The sequence below is a fragment of the Bombyx mori genome, chromosome 5 (genome assembly GCF_030269925.1).
Source record: "Bombyx mori chromosome 5, ASM3026992v2".
NCBI lineage: Eukaryota > Metazoa > Arthropoda > Insecta > Lepidoptera > Bombycidae > Bombyx > Bombyx mori.
This window is the reverse complement of record NC_085111.1, coordinates 7,757,440-7,781,022: the sequence shown is the minus strand read 5'-3', so window position 1 is coordinate 7,781,022 and position 23,583 is coordinate 7,757,440. Positions and strand designations below refer to the sequence as shown.

At 34.5% G+C, this 23,583-nt stretch overlaps 2 protein-coding genes across 4 annotated transcripts in view; both read left to right on the top strand.

Annotated features, from left to right (window-relative positions):
* Positions 1 to 13,589, top strand: part of LOC101736339 (histone-lysine N-methyltransferase, H3 lysine-79 specific) — a 39,008-nt gene extending 25,419 nt beyond the window's left edge. For 2 of the 3 annotated variants that reach the window (XM_038011304.2, XM_038011303.2), the window contains exons 12-15: positions 177 to 1,022; positions 3,348 to 3,552; positions 3,625 to 3,828; positions 4,394 to 13,589. In XM_038011304.2, the coding sequence (XP_037867232.1) occupies positions 177 to 1,022; positions 3,348 to 3,552; positions 3,625 to 3,828; positions 4,394 to 4,698 (1,560 nt within the window). In that variant the 3' untranslated portion in view covers positions 4,699 to 13,589. The remainder of the gene's footprint in view (positions 1 to 176; positions 1,023 to 3,347; positions 3,553 to 3,624; positions 3,829 to 4,393) is intronic. The other variant, XM_062668640.1, reaches the window with a different exon arrangement.
* Positions 13,590 to 16,409: 2,820 nt separating this feature from the next.
* LOC101745200 (uncharacterized) lies at positions 16,410 to 22,881 on the top strand. Its single transcript, XM_004932266.5, has 4 exons — positions 16,410 to 16,835; positions 17,046 to 17,217; positions 18,118 to 18,265; positions 18,384 to 22,881. Exons 1-4 carry the CDS (start codon positions 16,727 to 16,729, stop codon positions 18,966 to 18,968), a joined length of 1,014 nt encoding a protein of 337 aa, XP_004932323.1. The 5' UTR covers positions 16,410 to 16,726; the 3' UTR covers positions 18,969 to 22,881.
* Positions 22,882 to 23,583: the final 702 nt, after the last annotated feature.

Sequence of the window (23,583 nt, the reverse complement as noted above, 5' to 3'; positions counted from 1 at the left end):
TGATAAATAATTTAAGTATTGTAAATGGCGTTTGAGCGATTACATTAAATTATTAAACATACTATTTCTGTATTCTGAAACAGATTGCTATTCTTCTCAATGTTTGAAATTAAACAATGATGCCAGTGTAAAGTTGTCAGGGTGGCACATTGACAAGTGGTCAATTTATTGTTCAGGTGAATAGTATAGAAGCTGAACAGGCAGTGCTAGTAAAACAACGGACGTTTGAAATTACTGAAAAGTATCGGCAGCTCGGACACGTACCACATGATGCTGAAGTTACTCAAAGCATAGCTCAAGAGTGTATTTTAAAAGAAATTTCGGCCACTTTAGCCCACAGGAAAAGATTACACGCTCAAGTGGGTCATTTACAAAATGAAATCACGCAGATGGAAAGGGCTAGCGAACAGAAACCGACCACTTCCTCCGTTCCCGTCACTCCCGTCAAGATGCACGCGGTTAACGCGAAACCGAGAAAGAGAGAACAGCGTTCGCGATCACAAGAATGGCCCGAGGTTCCGGATATTGGCAAAATAGAAGAGCAGAACCCGGAACTCCTCGCTCAGAAGATACTCGAGACGGGACGACAGATCGAAGCCGGAAAGGTCACCAAACCTAACGTCATAGTCAACGGATACACGAGAGAATCCGAACGACTCGACAGGTACCCAAAATCGACCACTCCGAACCCTAGGCCCCAGACGCAACGCCCGTCTCTCGCTCATAGGCATTCGCCTGTAAAATCCCAGAAACCACTTAACGTTATCGGTAAAGTTCAAGAATCACCGAAAGTGATCAATTTCGAAGACAGGCTGAAGAGTATAATAACTTCGGTGTTGAACGAAGACCAAGAACAGAGGAAAGCTTCTCGGCAGGTGACACCGAGCAGTCCGTACAGTAACGGGTACGTGACGGGCCGACCCACCGCCGCCTTCCCGCCGCGCCGCGACCTGCGCCGGGAGAGGTTCCCCTTCGAGCGCCACCACCACCCCCACCAGCCCCACCAGCCGGACTACACGCAGGTAACTTCACTACCGATACACATTCATTACATATTTACTAATGCCGAGAGCCTTGACGTCATCTTTCGCATTCCGCATATCATCAAATCTAAACTATTATAAAATTAATAGAACTATATCTGTAGATTCAAGATGTAGATAACAAAAATGTGATGTGTTATTAAGATATTACTAATTTTATAGATTATGATGGTCTGTTCGTACGTTTTTTTTTTTACTAGAGCATTTCAATAAAAAATTACTATGGATACCAGTTCACGATGTATCTTACGATATAGTATTGCTGGTCTCTATAGACGGCAAAATGTAAATGTCAGCACCCACTTTAAAGATCAATCTTGATAAAACATTTGTTTTTAAATGTTAGGATCACACTATTGGTTAGTATGTTATATCTTGCTACGATTATGCGAATCGAATATATGAGTCGACTATTATCAAAGCCGGCAATGTGACTTTTGGACAATTATTGGTAAATCAGAAAAACGAATTATTGACTTTGTATTCCATTGGCAGTCACAAAACTCTTCGGAACGACATCTTAGATAAATAACAGGTTAAGTATTAACGTTTATTTAATGCAGGTTTTGAACCGTATTCTGTGAAGGAGACGATTATATTCAAATCAATCTGTATTGACATATCAATAACATTTTTTTGTCCAAATGCACAGATTGCCACCTTTGATAATAGACGACTCATATATAGGAAAACCAATTCTTTTTTCAATCCAAGTAAATAAAGTGACAATTACCTATTCAAAATACAATGAACCAATTGATACTTATTAATAACCAAAAAAAAGTTAATTCTGGGAATAATATTACTATACGACCTTGCTTTTGAGTTGATTCGTAAAGCATTTTTTGATTATTATTATTAACATAAAAGTAGCGTAACATTTAAGTCAACATATAAGTGCACCATTTTATTAAATATCTGTACTCACGCACTCGAAGCACTTATATGTTCTTGTATGTATACTTATGTGTTATACTACCTTATACCCTCTACAATTCGGACAAGCTATTCTACCCACAGACACAACCCACTGAGTTGCTCGCCGGATCTTTTCAGTGGGTTCTGATCCGGTCGTAGATTCAACGAAGCACTGCTCTTGCTAGGGCAGATGTTAGCAAAGTCTACCAGACTGAGCCCTGACAAGTTCGGTGAAGCTTACATGGGTGGACGAGCTCACAGCCCACCTGATGTTAAGTGGTTACTGGAGCCCATAGACATCTACGACGTAAATGCGCCACCTACCTTGAGATATAAGTTCTAAGGTCTCAAATATAGTTACAACAGCTGCCCCACCCTTCATACCGAAACGCATTACTGTAATGATATAATGCAAATAATGCAAATAATACAATTGATAGCATGTGCTTGTATGAATTGTATTATTTGCATCATGCGAAGGAATAATATTTTCAATAGAAAAAGTCGAACGGTTTAATAGCAGTGAACGAGTATTCTCACAAGCGTTTGCACGATCTGTAGTTGTTTGTGAAGAATGTAGAAATTTATAAAACGAGTGTAAAAAGCGTCACTTGACATTAGTTGAGACAAATCTAATAATAAAATTTAAGAGGTTCCCCTTCATTTATTAAACCATCACACGGATCTCCCTTCATTTATTAAACCATCACACGGATCTGAAATATGTATCATTTTATGATTCCGTAGGATCAAGGCAAATCGAGGCTTTGTTTGAACATTGTTGTAATTTACTAAATAGAAATCAGTGGATTACGTTAACGCTACAACTACACGATAAGATTAGGAACAAAAAGAAGACGATTTTTTTATTTTGTATTTTTATGAAAAAAAGAATGTATTTTGTGTTAGTTTCACCATCACCTCTTTATTTTTTTCTGGATTTTCTGCAACTTAAAACATTAATTTCTCAGATGCTAGTTTTGCTTTACGATGACCAAAATTTTGAGATTGACATAGATTCAGTTGTAACGTTCTCCGAACAGTATATCTCAGCATGTCGTTCATACGTAATATTTGGAATACCATCCCCTTTTTTTCTTAATCTAAATGGTTATGTTACATTCACTGATGTGCTTGTTTAAGTGATAATTCTTGTTTTAAAATATTATTTTTATTATTGTTTTTTCTTTTTTCTTTTAACGATATTTATTTTCAATTGGGAGTGTCCCTTCTGCATAACACATGTAAATCCACATAATCAATAAAAACGTGAAATACTTTTGAAATGCGTATTTCGGTTTGTACAACGGCAGTTAGGAACGGTCACGGTGGAAATGGCGAGGCAAGGCGGTAAAAGTACAGAGTAAAGAGTAGCGCGCGGTTCAGGTTTCCCCGGCTAAGCTGGCGTTGCGGCGACACCTGTCGCAGGAGCGGCTCGCGGCGCCGGCGCGCACCATCGGCGACCTCGTCAACGGCGAGATCGAGCGCACCCTCGAGATCTCCAACCAGAGCATCATCAACGCGGCCGTCAACATGAGCGCGCGCTATCACGACGCCAACGGGACGCCGGCCCCGCATCAACCGCTAGAAGGTACTCCCCCGACCTCAGCCGTGTCCTCGTCTCCCACGGATCGCAGCACGATTGATTTTATAACTTTTACAGGGCTAGCGGCTTGCTTACAAGCCCGTGTTTTGGCTTCTGAGTACTGGCGCGGACGGAACGGCGTCAACGGAGGTTCTAATACTCCGAACGGCAGCGTTTCGGGCGACCTGGAGGATTCCCGTCCTCGGTCTCCGCCGCCCGATCCTCATTCGAACACGTCTACCCCTCTGGTCGATGAATCACCGGACGGTGGAAGGATACCCGGTTTGTTTTCTTTACTTTTCGTATTCAATATTTGAAATGCTGGCAAACGCATCAGCCATTTATACTTTTAATACTAATATTAAAAGTATAAAGAATATTCTTTTAAGTACTACAAAAAAGGACGTGCTTCTGCTAATAAAGCGAGACAAATTAAAAGTGTGCAGTCAAATTATTTTTACTTTGTAACGACGTTATCACAAGTTAAAGTTTCACAAAATTATATATCAAATTATGGACATACCAAATGCTAGAAACGTAAATTTACCGGCGTCTCGCCAAGCGAGAGAGCGGAGTGCTTGGACGTTCAAAACGTTTGCGAAAATATTTTTATCATTAATGAGACGCAAGCTAGACATAATTTTGTTTAAAAACACGATCGAGTTCTGACAAATAAATACCATTTTATGTTTTTTTTTATTTCATTTTTTTTTATTTGATGAACGCGATCAAGGATCGATGAATGAAAGCGCTGATTTTTTTCTGGCACCTTAAAAATATTCCTGGATGTATCATTTTTGGCACTCAGCGTTACCGTCACTAATTTTATACCGTGTAAAAATTTCAGAAGTAGAAGGTTGCGAGGAAGTAGACGAAAGTAAATGGCAAGATCGCATAGCTTTTCGTTTTGATCAAATAATATCGTTCGCGTCGACGGCGATCGAGGACAAGCGGCGGCGCTCGGACGAGGCGTGCAACACGTCGCCCGACTCCGGCATCGGGCACGGCGAGGCGGCGGCCGTGGCGGCGGCGGCGGCGGGCGGCGCGCGCGGCGACACGGCGCTGCAGCACTTCCCGCCGCACCACTTCAAGAAGCGGCTGTACCGGCGGTCGCGCTGGGGAGCCGCCGACTGGGAGCGCCCGCCGATGTGACGCGCGTCTGTGTAGTGCCTCGCCCGCCGCGAGCGCCCCCCCGCGACGCTCCAAACGTGACGACGCGGAGTTCGACTGTTTCTCGTGTAAATAAAACGTCCGTGCTCGATCGCGATGTTGATTGTCGATTTTGTTATATTTTTTCGAATATATAATGTAATTATGTATATTATTGAGTTTATTTTACGTTTAAGATGTGTAATTATTTATAAGTAAGGTTATGTCGCCGTTCCGTACGAGCGCAGGATTTTTGCGCATTGGCGGATTGTATTTCATGTGTTCAATTAGGTAATAGTCTGAAATACATGTCGCGTCGCACAGTAGGATTTTTGACACCCTAAAAACGGATGTCGTAATTTCAATAGCTTATTGGATAGCGTAGATTATTGAAAAGCGAAGAGTTCAATTTCCGAGTGCCGATTTTACAATTTTACAATAGTATTACATGATCACATATGTAAATACAATTTAATCATTTACGAAATACGTATTGACTGAAACAAGGCAAAGCTTTCTTTGATATTTAACAGAAAGAGAAAAATGGAAAAACATGGATACTCTGTAATTTAACTTTGCGGCTCTATTTTAATGTTAATAACTGATGAAAACTTCGCATATTTGTATCTCTTATTATACTTTGAAATTATAAATTTGAGATAATTGTGGTTGAGATTCGTTACTTACATTTTTAAAAAAGAATTGGCTACTGCTTTTGTCATATTTTCTGAGACCTTTAGATGGATACACCGAGTTCATTTTCTAGTGCAAGGTGTTAGCATTTAATTCCAGTTATTATTATTACCCGCTAAATAAACAAGTAAAATTCAACAATTCTGTCTAGCGACTTATGGACAATGGACATTTACGTCGTAATTTGAAAAGTCAAAATTATATTTTCTAGATATTCAATAAATTATAAAAATATTTGGTTCTTGGGTTCCAATTCAATGCACAGACTGACTGAGGCTTAGTACGCGCCCTGCGTTAGAGCGTAATGATATCTGAATCCTTGAATTTTAAGTAAAGAAATTTAGCGTACGTCCGCTCTGTGTGTGTAGAGAAATAAATATGTACCTATTGAACAAGAGGCGATAAGTGTGAACATCGCCCCGGTCTTCGTTACTTCTCGCCTTTGTTTTATTTCAGAATGTAAAATAATATAATCATTTTACTTTACATCATTTCTATTGTATGATATTTTGTCAAAACTTTAAATCAGTACCGCTCCGTTCCATTGAAGGACAGCATAGACATGATTACGATTGAATTGAGACTCATTTTGACACGATGGACTTTTTGGCCACGAATAAATTAAATAAATTGTATCTTCAGTTTTGAAACGAATTGGCACGCAGGAATTATGCTCTTAGCCCTTGAACAATAAAATGTCCTATGCGATACGATGTTCGTTTTTCGGTTCAAAACGTGTGTTGTGCGTCGGTGATGAAGCGGCGGATCGATCTACGCCGGTCTTTGATGTTTGTTGTTTTATGTGTTTAACTGATGTCGGTGTTACAGAAAATTCGGCCTGAATAATGTCAATCATTTCTTTAGTGAAATCGTTTATATAAAATAAGGTAATGAATGTTTACACTATTCCTGATCGCGTCAAATATGTAGTTTGGGTTTTGATATTTTGAGACCCATATTTTTTTTACAAAATGACCAATGTGTGGTTCATCGACTGACATGATACAATATTAATTGTTATAAATTTTCATAATAAAAAGTGAATTATTTCATTAAAAGGTTTTAAGGGATATTTATTTCATCATAAATATTAGCACACGAATGTGAAACATTAAAGGGAATTCATATTTCATAAAAAAAAGAGCAATAAAGATAAGTACTTACATCTTTGTACTCAAACTATAAAATGAACATACTGGAAGTGTTAAAGTTCCTTGTTAAATATAATTAGGATGCAATGAATTGGCAATGTGATTAGAAGATCATATCATTTTAATTTTTACGTGATCGTTCTCGATAGCTGTTGTCAAATTGAGAGATTGAAATGTTTTCTCGATTCCAGAAGGATTGTTTAAGATTAACATTGCCGTTATGGTTTCAAGTTGGTGTGTTGCTGCTATTTCGAACAACATTGTCAAAAATATATGGCATGCAAGCGATGCGTTAATCTAGGTAATTCAAAAGATTATGGGTGTTTTCGTGTCGATAAAAAATAGTGCCTTAACGTGAATTAGCGGTAAGAGTCTTAGAATAGAAACAGTTTAAATGTAATATTTTGAGCGACTTTTATACTTTAAAATCATTGCCTTAGATTATTATTTACTATGGAGTCGTTAATATCAATAAATATCCGTATTGCGGAAAAAAACAGCGAACACGAATAAACGGGCTATATGTACTAGTCTTCTTGAAATACAAATTTATAAATCACTGCCAAAAGCATACACGTAATTTATATTATGAACGATTAAAGTAATGAGAATGAAAAGCTTTATCATACAAACATTATTTACAACAATAACTTAATTAATCAGACAGGAACGCACACTTCAAACTTTGGTTTAAAATTTGTAGCCAGCATTACAGATTTAACGGTCAAAAATATTGCCGTTGGCTAGATTATAAAAATATGTGGATTATAACATTCTATTTAGAGCATATTTTTTCCAGAACCACTAAAAATGTACCATCTATAAATATCTATGAAATTGCAAAAAACAGACCCTTCTTTCCTTCTTTTTTATTTATTTAAGGGAATAAGGCGATCCTCACTCCATTTATAATAGGTTAACGGACAACCAACAAAAGAATCTAAAACATAATGAGATAATAATAAAATTAAAGTGAACATTCAATTTGTGAAATATTAATGATTTACATTTTTAATCATTGAGTTATTCGAAATTCTTAATATCGATCATAAAAAAGCATGAAGCAAAAAAATAAAGCACGATATGTGGCGTTGGGTGTTAGTGTATAATTAATGGTTAGCTCTTCGTTTATTGTGAGCGCAAAGGTGCATGAAGTTGCATAGTAAAGTCTGCTCGAGAATTTACAAAATGAAAAGCCATACCATTGCCCATTCTTCACAATGAATCTCGTACGTTAACTGTTTAGTACAGAAACTGTTTCCTAAGACAATCGCTTTTATGATGTCCGAAATTTAAAATTTAAATATTCCCACAAAAATTACAATTAATTGAATCGTAAATAAAGTTTTTTTTAGTTAACGCAGATAACTCAAGGTTCTTTGTTTTCTGTTTAGCGGTTACTGGAGCTCATGGACATTGCGAAGTAAACGCGGGGAGTCACTTTGGGACATAACGTGGAAGTCCGTTATATTATTACGATTATAATCGCTCTCATATCGAAAGTCCTAGAATTTCATCATAGAAATTGGTCGATGGTATCTATCCGTGCGGTCATTATTAAATTAGGGGCGTGGGCAGAATTTGGTAAGGAGTAAGTAATTTTGACATGATGCTGCTGATACGGATTAGTTGCTAGTAGGTTAACGCAATATAGTAATAGAGTAGCTAGAATTAGCGGGGAGGCGAACCTATTTCTATAATGATTTTTCATCTTTTAACCGCAAAGTCACAAGTCCTTTGCAACCGGTATTGTTTTTTTGGAATTGAAATATCACTATTTCAAATACTAATTGCAGTAATCTGGTACAGAAATTTTTTGATTTAAACGACATCGCGTTTCCTACTGATATTGACCAGATTTATATGCCAAACTTTCATTCAGTGCGTTTGTGAGACTGGCTGTTCCGTTTAAATGACCTTATCAAAATATGAGTTCCATTTATGTGAAACGAATTGTAGGTGTTTATTTCACAGGTTGTCTCAATTTTGTCCCTTCATTCAAAATGTGATGAAATAATGTAATAAAGCCTTCAATTTCAATGAAAGTGACAAACCCATACATGGTAGTTGATACCTATTTGTGACTATAGTCTAAATGAGTCGTCTATTATCAAAGGTGGCAATCTGTGCATTTGGACCAAAAAAAAATATTGATATGTCAATACAGATTGATTTGAATATAATCGTCTCCTTCAAAGAATACGGTTCAAAACCTGCATTAAATAAAGGTTAATAGTTAACCTGTTATTTATCTAAGATGTCGTTCCGAAGAGTTTTGTGACTGCCAATGGAATACAAAGTCAATAATTCGTTTTTCTGATTTACCAATCATTGTTCAAAAGTCAGATTGCCGGCTTTGATAATAGTCGACTCAAATGTAAATGAATAAAGTTATTGCAAAAGTTGAAAAAAAAAGTAAAAGCAATACAAATGCAAGAAGTTGATCAATATTAACTATAAATAATTTCGAAACTGGAACATTGCATCTGATATTAAAAAGCTAAAAAGTAAATTGTGGAAAATCTATCCGATTATTAAAATATTTCAAATTATCGCATTGCCAAATCTATATCATGTCAAAAATAGATGATTGCCTTATTGTGTTTACAAGTCGAAGAATTAAAAATTAAATAAGTTAGTACTTAAAATAACTCTGCAGAGTAAGTTTTCACAGACGTTAAATTTATTAAAAATAAAATCACAGGTTTATTTTTTCAGAATGATAGTTTTATCGTATGCGGCCTATAGCAATGTAAAACTATTAGAAATAAATTTTCAAATATATATAGCGCAGTGACTCAATAGTGGTTATATACAATTGACAACATTTCCAAACAACATTCCAAACAACAACACAAAATCCCATCTTAAATTCAAAATCCCAAAATCTTAGGAGAGTGACCTATTTCTTTATACATATTACAAATTAAAAAAAACATTAAAAGGACTTCACTATAGAATTCGTTTTGTCCTAAAAAGGTATGAACCACATTTTGAGCTCTTTTCAGATTCAATGCGCTTAGTGCGTGTTTTTTAACGTTCTCGATAGCGTAAAAGTTAACTCAAATTTGTATGGAGCTGGAACGTTTGACTACGTTTGCCGCTAGGGGTGTTGCACTAAGCATATTGTACTGTCTTGCATATAAAAATTTCATGGCGGTTAAAATTAGGAACGGATTATTCATAGTTTCCAGTGCTGAGAACAATCTACTACAAAATTATTTTGCCTGTGGCTATTACTTAGTTTTTGTATTAAGTAACGATAAAATAGTAATTCGGCAGTGAAATATCCATATAAATCTGTATGTGAGAGTTATCGATAACGTAAATTGAATCAATTAATTTTTAAAAATCATAATTGGCAATCGTGACAAATCATAAAATGCATAGGTAAACCATTTAGGTGCCCGTAAAGGATAAAACATTCGACGATCAGAGGTTTTTATAATCAAATATTCAAAATAAAAAGAAGACAAATTTTAGAACCCTAAGTAAATCTGGAAATAATATTTTAAAAATCGTTAAAAATAAATAATGAAATGATGAAATGTTGTCAATCCATAAAATGTTATATGTACATTTGATTTGTGTAATTTTTTTGCATTGTATTTCTTCCTCGAAGTTCTCTTTGAATTAATACATATTATTTAATAACGAGTGTAATCGTTTCCGTAACTCTGAGCGCTGGGTATTTCTAAAACGGTACATTTACATCAAAACCATTGACTAGATAAAATAAATAGACGTCATTCATAGACATTATCATCAAAAAATCTGAAACGCGGGGTACACGCCTGTGTCGGGAGCTGCGTACGCTCGTAGCTGTTGTCAGACTCCGCTATACTATAGTGCCATATAGTATAACAGCCTATACTTAGCCAATAATATATAGTACAGTACAGTGTGAACGTGTCCTTAGCAATGTATGGTGTGCGATATTGTTGTGCTATGAGCTATATACTATATGCCATTAAATATAATAATAGCGTTGTCTGAAAGCGGCTTGTATGCTTTCGAATATGAGATAAGTGTGCTTAGTGCGAGTTTCTTAACGTTTTCGATAGCGTAAAAGTTAAGTCAAATTTGTATGGAGTTGGAACATTTGCCTACGTTTTCCGCTAGGGACGCTGTTCCAACTGCATACAAATTCGAGTTAACTTTTACGATATCGAGAACGTTAAAAAACTCGCACTAAACACAAAGCTCAGTACTGTAAATGAATCATTTATTCCGTTTGTGTTGACGTGGAATCTGATTGCTGTGTTGAGTTCGGGAGCGGTTTCTTGACAAAAACCTGCGCTGGTTTTATTTAATTGTAAACCCCAAAAAATCTATAGAAGTGCATTTATCAATACGATTAAGGAAGAAATAGGTAAAAAAGTATGGAATGGTAGAAATTAATATTTTGTCTGATTTGCTTGTTGGTTTGCGATGTCCCAAAAAAAAAAGTGCAGTACCATAACGTTTTAACTTATCATACAAACATTTCACTGATTCGACATTTAAAACTTACATTGTAAAAATATGTGCAATTTACTGTCTTAACTCGGTTTTAGCAACGAAAAGTAAAAAATAAGCTATAATAGAATCGACACTAGATTACAAGATTCTAAAACGTACTTGGTAGTTGGAATTTTATATTGAAACTATTTTTTTAACTTTAAATCAGTAAAATATCAAGCAATAATGTATTTTGATAAAATAAATTATTTTTGTTAGCAAAAATAAATTAAGTATCGAAATAGTAAAGTGACTTGCTATTTTTTTACAAAATACAAGTGACAAGTGACTTAACTAAACAAAACTTAATTTTCGCTCATGACGATTATCCGCCTCTTAGGTATTAAGGTTTACCAAAAAATTAGAATAATGGAATGACCTGTCATGATTGAAATCAGTAACTTATACTATATGTGAACCGATTTGTTAATATTATGGAATGAAGTATCTAGCTAGCAGTGCTAGCACCTGTATATAAATAAACTTAATGATAAATACATAAAAACAAATGTACAGTTGTGTATTTTTATAATATAATACATAAATAATTAGTCCATAAATTCAATACATGGTTCATTTATCAAAATAATTGAGATAGGAATACGATTATGTAATTTACGCAATTAACATTAAAGTTTATGAACAACAAATGCAAAAAGGCTTTTAGCAAACTTTGTCATTAACCATGCTTCCTCAAATGATTTTCGAAATATTTTATTTGAAGTTGAAACTTTAATAAAACATGTACTTATTAGTTTATAAACGAAACGTGAGGAAGTTTATTATTTTTAACTGTTTCTTACTTAAGTATATGTTGGCATGATTTTATGTGATCATTTTCACTTTAGTGTTGAGGCCTAATAAAATATTACTAATAACATCTCTGTATAGATCATCTTTGTTAATGTCTGATGCCTTTATTTATGAACTAATAGCGGAAGCAAAAAAAATCTAAGTCCAGCTAATTAAATCAAGTGTTAATTCAATATGATTTTGATGTCAATCTAATAACATATAACGAAAAGAGATAAAAAGAAAACAATCCAACGTGTTTACTTTAACATTTTCCAACAAAATAAACAGCTTTTAATTTATAAATTCAAGTTGTAATTCATGCCGAAAATAATAAAATCGTATTTTGGTTAGGCGTCAGAATGCGCATTCAGATTGTCTAATTAGAATCTAATTATGAATATTACATCCAAACCACATATGTATAAGGTGTCAGGGAACTCTTCCTACTACCATGGCATAAACATTTATCGACAGATCGAAACACAAGCTTTCGTAACAGTCGCTATGATAGACGGATAAGCTCACAGCCCATCTTACGTACTCAATTACCAGAACTCATAGACCCCACAATGCTGAAGATTGAAGTTTCTTAGAACTTGCTTCTCAGAAATAATCGGGACGCTCATACCCAATTGTGCAGGCTTGCAACATACTACGTACCTATTACTAGAACTTAGGATTTGGGATGTTACGTAGGAATAGCCGAGAATAATGTTACTGATGGGGATTTTAGGAAGTAGTAACTCGAGGTCTTGAGGTTGGTAATCTTATAGTATGGATTACTAAACTGACGTTATAAGACATGACAAAAATGTGTTTAAAGCATCACCTCAAACTGTAGTGTTTCGTATCAGAAATCATCCCCTATTTGCCTGCGTTTTTGGGAGAAATTCCCTTACACACCGTATTATTTAGGAACATAAAATGCGCGCCGTGTCGTGGCTTGAAAGTTGCCTTATAATTTAGCAATAATGAAGCGATTATTTTGTTTAGTTCAAAACATTGGTAATTATAATAGAAAGTTAAGGATTGTGCAATTGTACCATAATGATAAGATAAGTAGAACAAAATCGTGAACGGTATTTGAGTTTTGGTTCTATAAAATCATGAATAAACTAGTTTAGTGCTATTCTATTAACAGTAATGTTGTAAGTAAAAAGTGAAACGAGACGTAAACAGTCTTGTAAAAATGTAGTTTATCTTGAGCTGTTTAATGATGGATTGGTTTATAAAAGTGACCAAAAGAAAATAAATGAAATGTTTATAATACATAAACGACTAATAATAATGTGACTTAAAATAAAATATTGCATTATGGAACGGGTAAATGCAGTGTAGTATAGCAATATTCAAATAAGTCGTTCTGTGTATTTAAAACATTGGAATGCGCTGGTTCAATTGTGCCTGAATTAAAATGCCGCTCCAAACCTCAAAATTACTTATACAAAGTAAGGTTAAAGTCGACTCTCAATTAGGTAATTATAGGTAGATAGCATTTTTGGTAAAAAAAAAACTATTTTTATCGGATTGACTTAAGGAGTGATTACATTATTCAGTTGTGACTAATTTTATTTTTGATGGGGAATATGAGCTGATCTTGTGACGTCATAGTGTCTAAAATAGTACAAATGAGAAGACTTATCGTCGTAAGCTTCGGACTATTCAACATTACAAATGCTACATTTGAAATGTATCCCTGTGTACTAGTTTTATTTTGTACTAAAAGTTAAAAATAAATTAATTATTAAATTACAATTTGAAGTTTTCTGCTTTCTAGAAACCCTTATTATTAATTATTTGCATAAATATGTACACTATTTATTCTTAATTATTTAATTATAGGTATTTTACAAACTCATTTGTGATTTTTAGCGAATGTGGTAGGTAGGCATTTAGTTACACACTTGTTAAATATTTTAGAGCTGAAAAAGCTAGAATTGAAGTCATTTCGTCCTTCCATAGGGACTAGGAAAAATTAAGGCGTTATTATTCTTCAATTTTAATGCAAGGTGAATGAGATTCTGTGACCTGTTTTAAATGAAACGGCTATTTTACTGATATTGTATTGTCTTATGTAAATCAGCGAAATTTTATAGATCGTAAATTCTATAGGACGATAAGCGAGATGGAAAATAAGTTCATACATTGTAGAAAAAAAGTACACTAAATAGAACTAGTACCTATTTATTCCATTGACGGATGAACGAGTCTTAGGCCCGCATGCTGCTAAGTGATTATCGAAGCACATATTGACTACAATGTTAATGTCGCCAAATCAAGTGTTAGGGTTTCTGCGTGACGTGTAGGTATAGTAACCGGCAAACTTCTTGAGCAAATGACCTTGACTGCGCAGAACCGAATTTTAGATCACTTTGGTGGTGAGGGTGAGGCGCGACGGCAGGGGAAATCGTATCGAGCGCGTTATTGGTAGATCAGTCGAACCTTGCGTCCCGCACCGCGCCCGCGTTCCGCTTGCTCCCAAAAGTACGCTTGCGTACAGTGAAAAGTCTATCGTTATTAATCGTTAAGTTATTTGTTATAATTGCTTGTTGACTTTGTTGCCATTGCTATTTGTTGAGTGTTTGTTGATTTTTTATAAAAAATACATACACTATGCCGCGACAAACTGGTGTAGTATTCAAAAGAAAGGGTAGAAAAATTGTGTACGACGTATATTGCTTTATTATAAAACAGGGGAAGAATGATATGGAAAAAGTAAAACCGACTTCGGAAGCAACAAAAACATCCGTGAGTACTGTTAGGTGCATTATTAACGAAGCTAAAGGCTCTGGCTTGCTCGCCGTGTTTCGGACTCCGGGTAAGAAAAGATCAGGGAAGAAGAAGAAAGTTACCGGAATGGATAGTTTCGTTCAATCTGTAATAAAAAGATGTAATCATAATAACTACATAACAAGCAGCGAAACTCCGTACCGTAGAAAGGCTTCGAAAAATTTAAAGAAGATATAAATTTTAATGGCTCGGTATGAAGTTTACGACGAATTATGAAAGAGCTAGGCTTCAGATGGAAAAAAACTGAAAATAATCGGAAGCTGGTAATTGAAAAAAGTTACATTCAATTACTACGAATCGAATATCTTCAAAAAATAATTAATTATAGACAAAAAAGTAAATCGAACCGACCGAGTTGTAAACTACACCGATGATCCCTATGTCGACTCATCACGATGATAGCAACTCGGGTGATAAAAACAGTGATGATGATGGTCAAGATTATGATAACGAAAAAAAAAATTACAAATACCAGCTTTGCTTCAACTGAACCAAGACCTGGCAACAGGTCTAGTTTTGACTTAATAGAAGGAATATATATTTTACCCCAAGATTAAATTATTACAATTATTAACCTACATTTTTTGTTGATGTTCTAATAAATATATAAAAAAATACATATGTTGATTTTAATAATTTAATTGCATTATGACGCAGAGTAAATAATGTTTTTGCACGTGAGTGTACCATGCGCAAACTTACCCCCACTACGTCAACAAATGCTCAAGAAGTTTGCCGGCTATTATAGCCGTGGAGCGTGGACAGATTTACTCTTTCGACGTACCACGTACCTATTACATACCGTTGTTGAAGGAGTTGGATAATTTTTTTTTTTTTTTTTTATGGATCTACCAATAAAATATTTGTAAAGTGTAATTTATATGTCTGACGGCTGGCGGGCTTTTCGTTACATTAAATCGCAATAAAGCAAACAATACCAGTGGCTGTCGGTATATACCTACAGTCTACAGTCCGCGCGCGAGCTCCGAGGATTTTTAAGAAATGTTGACGTAATGAGCTAGTGTTGTAATTAGTCGATATTGCGCTATCGATACTAACATATCTTAAGCCTCCGTGCGAGTGCAAATTATAGAATAGTTTTATGAGGGTATTATGTACTTCAAATAAAATAAAAACAATTGATCACGTATGAATTTAATTTAATGAACTGATACTTATTGAACAAAATGAACGTGAAATCTTATTAATTACTCTCGCAATCAGATTAATCAGTAGTTGAAGAATTTGATGTACTATTGACACTCTCTTCACATACTTCAAATATTAAATGATTCGACAACATCCTGCGTTAAGCCATCCTTTTGCCAGTAATGTTCCTCTAATGCTAAGACATGTTTATTATGTTAGTGCTCGCCATTCCTTTTTCATCAAATGAAATAGCTATTGCTACGCGCACGCCCGCCAGCTTGCTCAGCCCCCAAATCCTCGGAGCTCGCGCACGGACTGTACCTGCTATCCGCTACACATGGTACGCGGAACTGAAATTCGAAGTCTGTTACTTTTTTGTCTATTTGTCTCCGTATAGTTACAACGGCTGACCCATCCTTCAAACCGAAACGCATTACTGCTTCACGGCAGAAATAGTCAGGGTGGTGGTACCTACCCGTGCGGATTCACAAGAGGTCCTACCAACAGTAATTACGCAAATTATAATTTTGTGGGTTTGATTTTTATTACACGATGTTATTCCTTCACCATGGAAGTCAATCGTGAACATTTGTCAAGTATGTATTTTATAAGAAAAATTGGTACCCGCCTAGCCTGCAATATTCGAACACTGTTGCATCGCTAGATACGAATGTAAAAGATGTCCTATCCTTTAGGCCACAACGACTTCAATTAATCAACTTCATTTTATTTCATTTCATATTATGATTTTTCATACAATAAATATATATATACCTATATATAAAAGATTAGGCCGTATGGTATGATACTTATGCCTTTCCATTTGGAAAAATAAAACTACTACTGTAGTATTGTCAACTGTCAATTAACCAAATTAATTTGTGTCGAATGAAATTAAAATATGGTGTATGAGTAATAAATTCCATTAAAATCCAAAAAAAGGATTTTTCCAAATGAAATGCAACGTTCGAGAAGTCGCTCAGCTGAGCGATCGACCTTGTGTAATTGAAGGAAGATTAAATTACAAAAAGATTACAAATGGAAGCTACAGACATCAAGCAAGTGAGTAAACAGTTTGTTTTCTCAAATATCATTCATTTAAACGTTCTTATGTGTTCGCTGTATATCTCTATATCTTCAAGAATTTTTTTAATGTAATTAATATAATTAATGATCCTTATGTGGCTGTTTAAGTTATTATCAAAAACATATAATTTATATTCAGAACAGGCACAAGATATATGTTGTAGTTGATAAAAATTTTTATTACAGTTTTTAAGGAACGATGGTTTCGGCTAATTAACAACTATTTATTTTATTTTAAAATAAGTGAAATGGGTAAATTTGACACGAAAAACCCTGCTGGAGTATTTGTATTGGAAAACTCGTCAATACAGATGGAACATGGCCAGAGCATACCATTCTCATTCTCAATTTCATTTATGTGAGTACTATATTCTTAGCATTTGTTTCTCTGGAGAATTTTCATTTGCTACTTGAAATGCACTTCTTTGGATACCATACTATACCTATGCAGCAAAATGATCATAATTATCAGTGTCCATTTTATTTAATGGGCATTCAGTTTCAGTGTCACATCATTTTTCTAAATTGCTTAATGAAGCAATTACTGGTACATGCCTAGATGACTCATGATGATTGGACAACGGAAAAAGCATGTATTTTAAGGTGGCATACAGATATAGCACATACTGACTCTTTTATTGAATTTGTTTCATGAGGCTGTAAGATCTGGTACAACTACCCTCTGTTTTTCTGCCACATAGCCCTAATATGTTCTGGTTTGAAGGGTGGGCCAACAGTTAATTGAGACTTAGACCTCATGTCTCATGTCAAAGTGGGTAGTAACATTCAAGTTTTTATATCTACAAGCTCACATATACACATAAAATTAAAATCACTAGCCTGACTCTGACTCATGTCATACTGTATTATTATAAAGTTAGGAGGATATTGTTATTGGACCTATTTTTGGTACAGGTACATACATACATAAAATATTGCTGGGATGATGCACTTGTATAGCAATATATTTGACTAATTTCCTAATATTTTTGATTTTCATTTAGAGTAATGACCTCCAACATTCATATAGACAGTGTGGCCATCTCTCCCATGTCTGAAGGTGATTTGTGGCATTGACTTTGTAATGTTTATAGCCTTTATTTAACATCAACATTGTTTAAATAAAAATGATACTTTAGGGCCATAATCATATTATGTAGCAAAATACTTGTAAATTGCCGGGGCAATGGTGTGAATATAATTTAGTAAAAATTTACAGATTTTATAGGCATTGATAAATTCAGAATACACCTTTCAGAGATGAACCCGAAAAGAGGCATGTATTTGCTGCGCGAGCTGAGGATAATGTAGTAAAATGGGTAATCAGTTTACGGGAATGCTCATATGAATATTTACGTAATAGACTCCATACTTTACAATCCAAAATATTCTCAATCACTGGCAAGGTAAGAAAATAAAAAAAATGTAAATTTATTATTATTATTATATTAATTTAAATATAGCTTCCATTTATTTTATAGCTTAATATAGTTAACCTTTAATTATTTTGTTATCTCCCGTTAGGATCCATTATTGTTGGTGCCTAGAAATGAGGGTGCTTGTTTGTGGGCACCTGCTGTTCCTTTTTCAACAACACCTGCATGCACAGTGAACACAAGCTCGTTTAGTTGTCATCTCCACACTAACGGTGCATTCACTCTTGAACGAAGCAAGTCAGATGTTCAGGCCTACAAGCATTGTCGTACGGAGTTCATACAAAAAGCTACTTTCTATACCAATGAATCAAAACCAAAAAGTGAAAAAGATGAAGAATGCACTTTTGCATTAGGAAGAAGTAAAACCTCAGCTCTTCTTCCTGGGAGTGTAAATCTAATGGATTCTAGTATATTTGACAATCGCCCTTCATACTCCAGAGCGGCGCCCAGTCCGCCCGTACGTACTAAACTGTCACCAAATAGTCGACGTGCTGAATTAAACTATGATGTCAAAGTATTTGCTGAACATGGAAGGCATTTGAATACAACAGGAATACTTGATGACATACCTGTGCCACCAAGGAGAAAAATATCACCCAAACATTTAGTGCCCAATGACAGTGATTCTAATAGAGAACTACAGACATCAAGTGAAGATCTTATTACGTTTTAAAAAATGTTTTATTTGCAATAAGGTATATTGGAACCATTCCGAAAATCAAAACAGATTGTAGACCTGCTGTTCCTTGGTACAGTAACATAAAAAACTAAATCCTAGAATTATATTTCACTGTTTCGTATGTATTGAAGGTAATCTTAGATATTTGAAGAACGTCCGATGCACAGGATACACATATATTACTGAGAGAATGCAGAGCAGTTTTTGCCAACTGTTTTTCCGTTGTAGAAATACTAACCAATAAGATTTCTGATTACATTCGACTCTTTTTACATACCACCTCACAGCACCCAACGTGTGGTGCTATGATTCGGGGATTCGATACCTTGCTTCAAAATGGGTAGTAATACATGGTTGTTTTACATTCGGAAAAGGTGCCCAAACACCTAGAACTAAGTAAAAATCCCACCTTTACAAAAATGTGTATAATATTTATAGAGCAAAATATTATAAATATAAATCAAAGAATAAAATGATAGAATTTAGATGTGTCGATCGAATACCGACTGAATGACATCTCTCGATAATTATTGACCTGCAACGTCTCTACGTAATCGATGTGCAGACGACAGAAGGAAGATCTAATAAGTTGTATCAATATTATACTTTGAATTACCTTTTTTTTTCAACTTTATAGTCGGTTATTTAGTCAAAATGCAGTTTTCATTCCAAAAAAGGTCTGTCAACGGTTCAACGACCGAATTATTTAACTTGTCTTGGCAAACGGTTACGAAGGATGCAGATTACAGGTGGACCGATCGACATGTCTCATTTAGTATGACTTGTGTACCAATGTTGTTGTATAGAATATAAATTAGAATATAGTAAAGAGAATACTGGTCAATGGTCACGGTGATTATTTTCTCTGTTTGTCCACTTGGGACAATTACAGGGGATGTAGCCCATACAGCCGAGTATTTTGTATTATAAGACCGAAACTCTACCTCGGCCATAGTTAACGGTCTACTTTTACCTTCAACATATTATATTAAATTAATAATTAACCAGTGTAATTAAGAGCGTAAATAGTATATAAATCATTGAATTTAAGACTGCTTTGTGATATTAGCAATTTGAAAGAAGGCGTAATATAAATTAAACAACGATTAGTTTATCTAAGCGATATGTTGCCTATGATGAAAATAATAGGTTAAACGAAATATTTAATTACAATATCTTTTAAAAATATGTAAATATTCTAAACAAAGGTTTAGCTTGTAATACATCACAGACGCCTTAATGTTTTTACGAGATTGGATCTTGATATGGTGCGGCGCTCTTCGTAAACATACAGGGTGTCTCAGAAAGTAACGATAACCTGATATCGGGGGAAAGGCACTTATGATGAGCCAGTACAAAAAAAACAGCGTTTTACACAGTAGTACTTGAGTACCAACTATTCATTAAACAAAAAAATACGCAAAAACCCAAAATAGTAAGTAGTAAATATCATCGATAAATGTACCTACTCTAAATTTACTGAAAAATTTTGTAAAAAAAAAACAATAGAATACCTAACTGAGCTACATACGTAGAAGAATAAACGGGTTCCGGGTAGTGTATTTTTAGTTTATTAATATAATTGTTGGTACTTGAGTACTACTGTGTATAGAACGCTGTTTTTACTTACTAGCTCATCGTAAGAGTATCTTTTCCCCGATGCCAGGTTATCGTTACCTCCTGGGACACTGTTATATAATGTGATTTGACCAGGCCTTAAGTGAATTAAATCTTTGTTACAAGTAAATTAAATAAAAAAAACATAATTGATGATTATCATTATTACAAAAATGCGTATATTTATATGTTAATCTAATCAAAAAATCAAATGAACAGTGAACGAAAACTAGGCGATAAAATTTCGAGAGAACCTACAAAATTACTTTAAACTTACTACTACAATTAACTTAAAAATATTTTGCAATCGGGCGAGCATTGTGAATATTATATTGTATAAAGCCATAATACTCATTTTATTTTTGTTTATATTAAATTATATAGCAATTTATCCTTTCTTTGAATGGTTAAAACTTGAATTTTATTGCCTTCAAAGATTCAACTTAGCGTAAGGGATCACCGTTACTCATCGCACCTTCGAAAGCGAGTTTTCAAATCTCGTTTACTTAGACTATTACATGTAGCGCACGGAAAAGATTGACAAGGAGAGTTCATTCTAGAGCTGGATAGTTCGTGGTAAAAATGATCTGTTGGAATGCGTGGAATGCGTAACAAACAGTGGTTGGTTGCATTCTGCTCGTGTGGCGTGTGTTTTAATGGTTGAACTTTACGGAGCAGTTTCCACAGAGCATCGGGTATAAAACAGCTGATGCTCGAAACGCTCTGTGAAACCAGAAGTATTGTACTATCCGAACAGCTCTTTGTGTGGATAACTCTTGCCAAATGTCTGAAATGTTCACCTCTGCGACATTGCGACATGTTGTTTTCGATTTTTGTGACATTTTCTTTATGTTAAAAATATCTAGACGAATGCATACTTTAATGCTTATTGTTAGTAAATTAGTTATTAATTTTGAGATTAATCATCGAAGCATGACGTTATTACGTAATTTTAATTCGCACCATTGATATATCTATATGAGATTTATATGTTTGTATTGTTAGCAAATTATATATTTAAATGAAATTATTCGAACTGTATAGTCAAAAGTTAAAACTTGAATTGTCAAAGTTTTACACTTGCATGTACACAACTGTTATTAATTCTCAAAAAAGACAACGATTACATTATATATGCTGCACACACTATTCCTACACATTCACGACAAAATAAATTGTTAAACCGAAATTGAAAAGCTGTATCACAAACCAGCGAAATATTGAGCAAACCATTGATTAATTTCATACGGTGGTTCTTACGGCTCGATTTTTCGAGTCTGTTTCCTAAGCTTTGCATTCATAATGTGGCGGTAAGTTCGTGTCAGCAGGCAGTAATTACTTCTGTACACAAACTTTGTAAGCTCATAAACATCGTGTTCTGCGTTTCTGCTTACGTTTTCAACATGGATTGCATTAAATTCCCGAAGGATAAAGCGTCCTGCTACAAATCTGCCGGTTCAGGAAAACCCACTTAAACATAATACTGAGCTTCCAGATTATAATAAGGAGCTATGCTATCATCAAATAGAAAGAACTTTAAACGGGCCACTTGAGAATAATGGAAAGAGTGGAGTCCTAAAAGTAACTTTTGACATTGTTGAAGTGAACGATGAATAATTCTAATATAACCAGTTCCAATTACTTAAGTTTCAGATTTGAAGTGCAAAAACTGTTCGTCACTTACTTAGGACTTATTTTTACACGACTTCAAGACAGCCAATTTGCATCCTAACTCTAGAGACTAAGTGAAAATAAAAACGTCTTCCCTTTGCTGACACGAATACTAATAGAACCATCATTTTTAAACTAGTGCTCGATGACTTTTTCTTTTGAAGGAGGTATCACTGGTGGTACTTGAGCCTTTCCAGCTTTACCAGGACAAGTGGGTGGGAACGAGCTCACCCAGGAGGGACTCGATTGACTAACCACCGGCATTCATAATTATTTTCACATCTATAGCATTGGAAAATGATTTTCTAAGAAGTTCCAATAACAAGATTTTTTAGATTTTATACAAACTTCCGTAATGATAGATGACAAAGGCTGCACAACATATTTATTTTAATGACTAAAGCAAATGTATATCTGTAAAATGCTTAACATTTCTTTGAGAATCGAATTTGAATTTTGTTCAAACTAACAGTAATTATCATGAATGAATTAAATCCAACGCTTTTAGTATGGTCGAATCGAAGTTAATGTAGATACACCTGTTATTGTCCAAAAACTCAATAAGTCATTTCGGAATGAATTGTATTTTTTTAATTTTTTTAATAAACTATCAAAATGATGTTTCTTTTATTTATTTTTCACCTTTGCGGACCTATCTTTAAATAATTTTTTTTAAATGATTTGATGCACGATATTTTTATATTTGTCGAAGCGAATTCCACTCTTAGCTTCTCTTCGCTTTAAAAATAAAATTTAACAAAGAACTTCCGAAATCGGGTTTGATATTTTAGGAAAAGAAAAGAAGTTTATTAGCGGTTATTTAATTCCTTTAATTAGGTAGTTACAGAAAGTACATTGAGAAGGGGGGTATAAAGGTAATTTTGTAGTCGAAATGATGAAGCTTTTAAAAGTTGTTTTTCAGTTATCCTGCACATATTTGTGTGCGGTGCGCTACAAGTAAAATTATGACACATTATGAAATTTGTGAAGTAAGCCTTAATCTGTTAGTCTTCTACGAGTATTATATACTTTGCATCACTCGTTTCCGAAAACTATCTTATTTTATTCAATATACCTAACCTTAAAATTACCTATAACCATGATCTACGATCGATGCCTATAATAAAGTTCAATTTTAATATTTCATTCAGTTTTGGTTCATCACAGAGAAAGGAAGATAAATGAAACTGCATATCTCTTAAAATAATGTAATTGTATTTCAATAACTTTTTAATATTTTAATCTCCACGATTCTTACTTATTAAATAACATTTTAAAATATCTTATGACACGATACGATCCGAGGCACAATATTAATGTA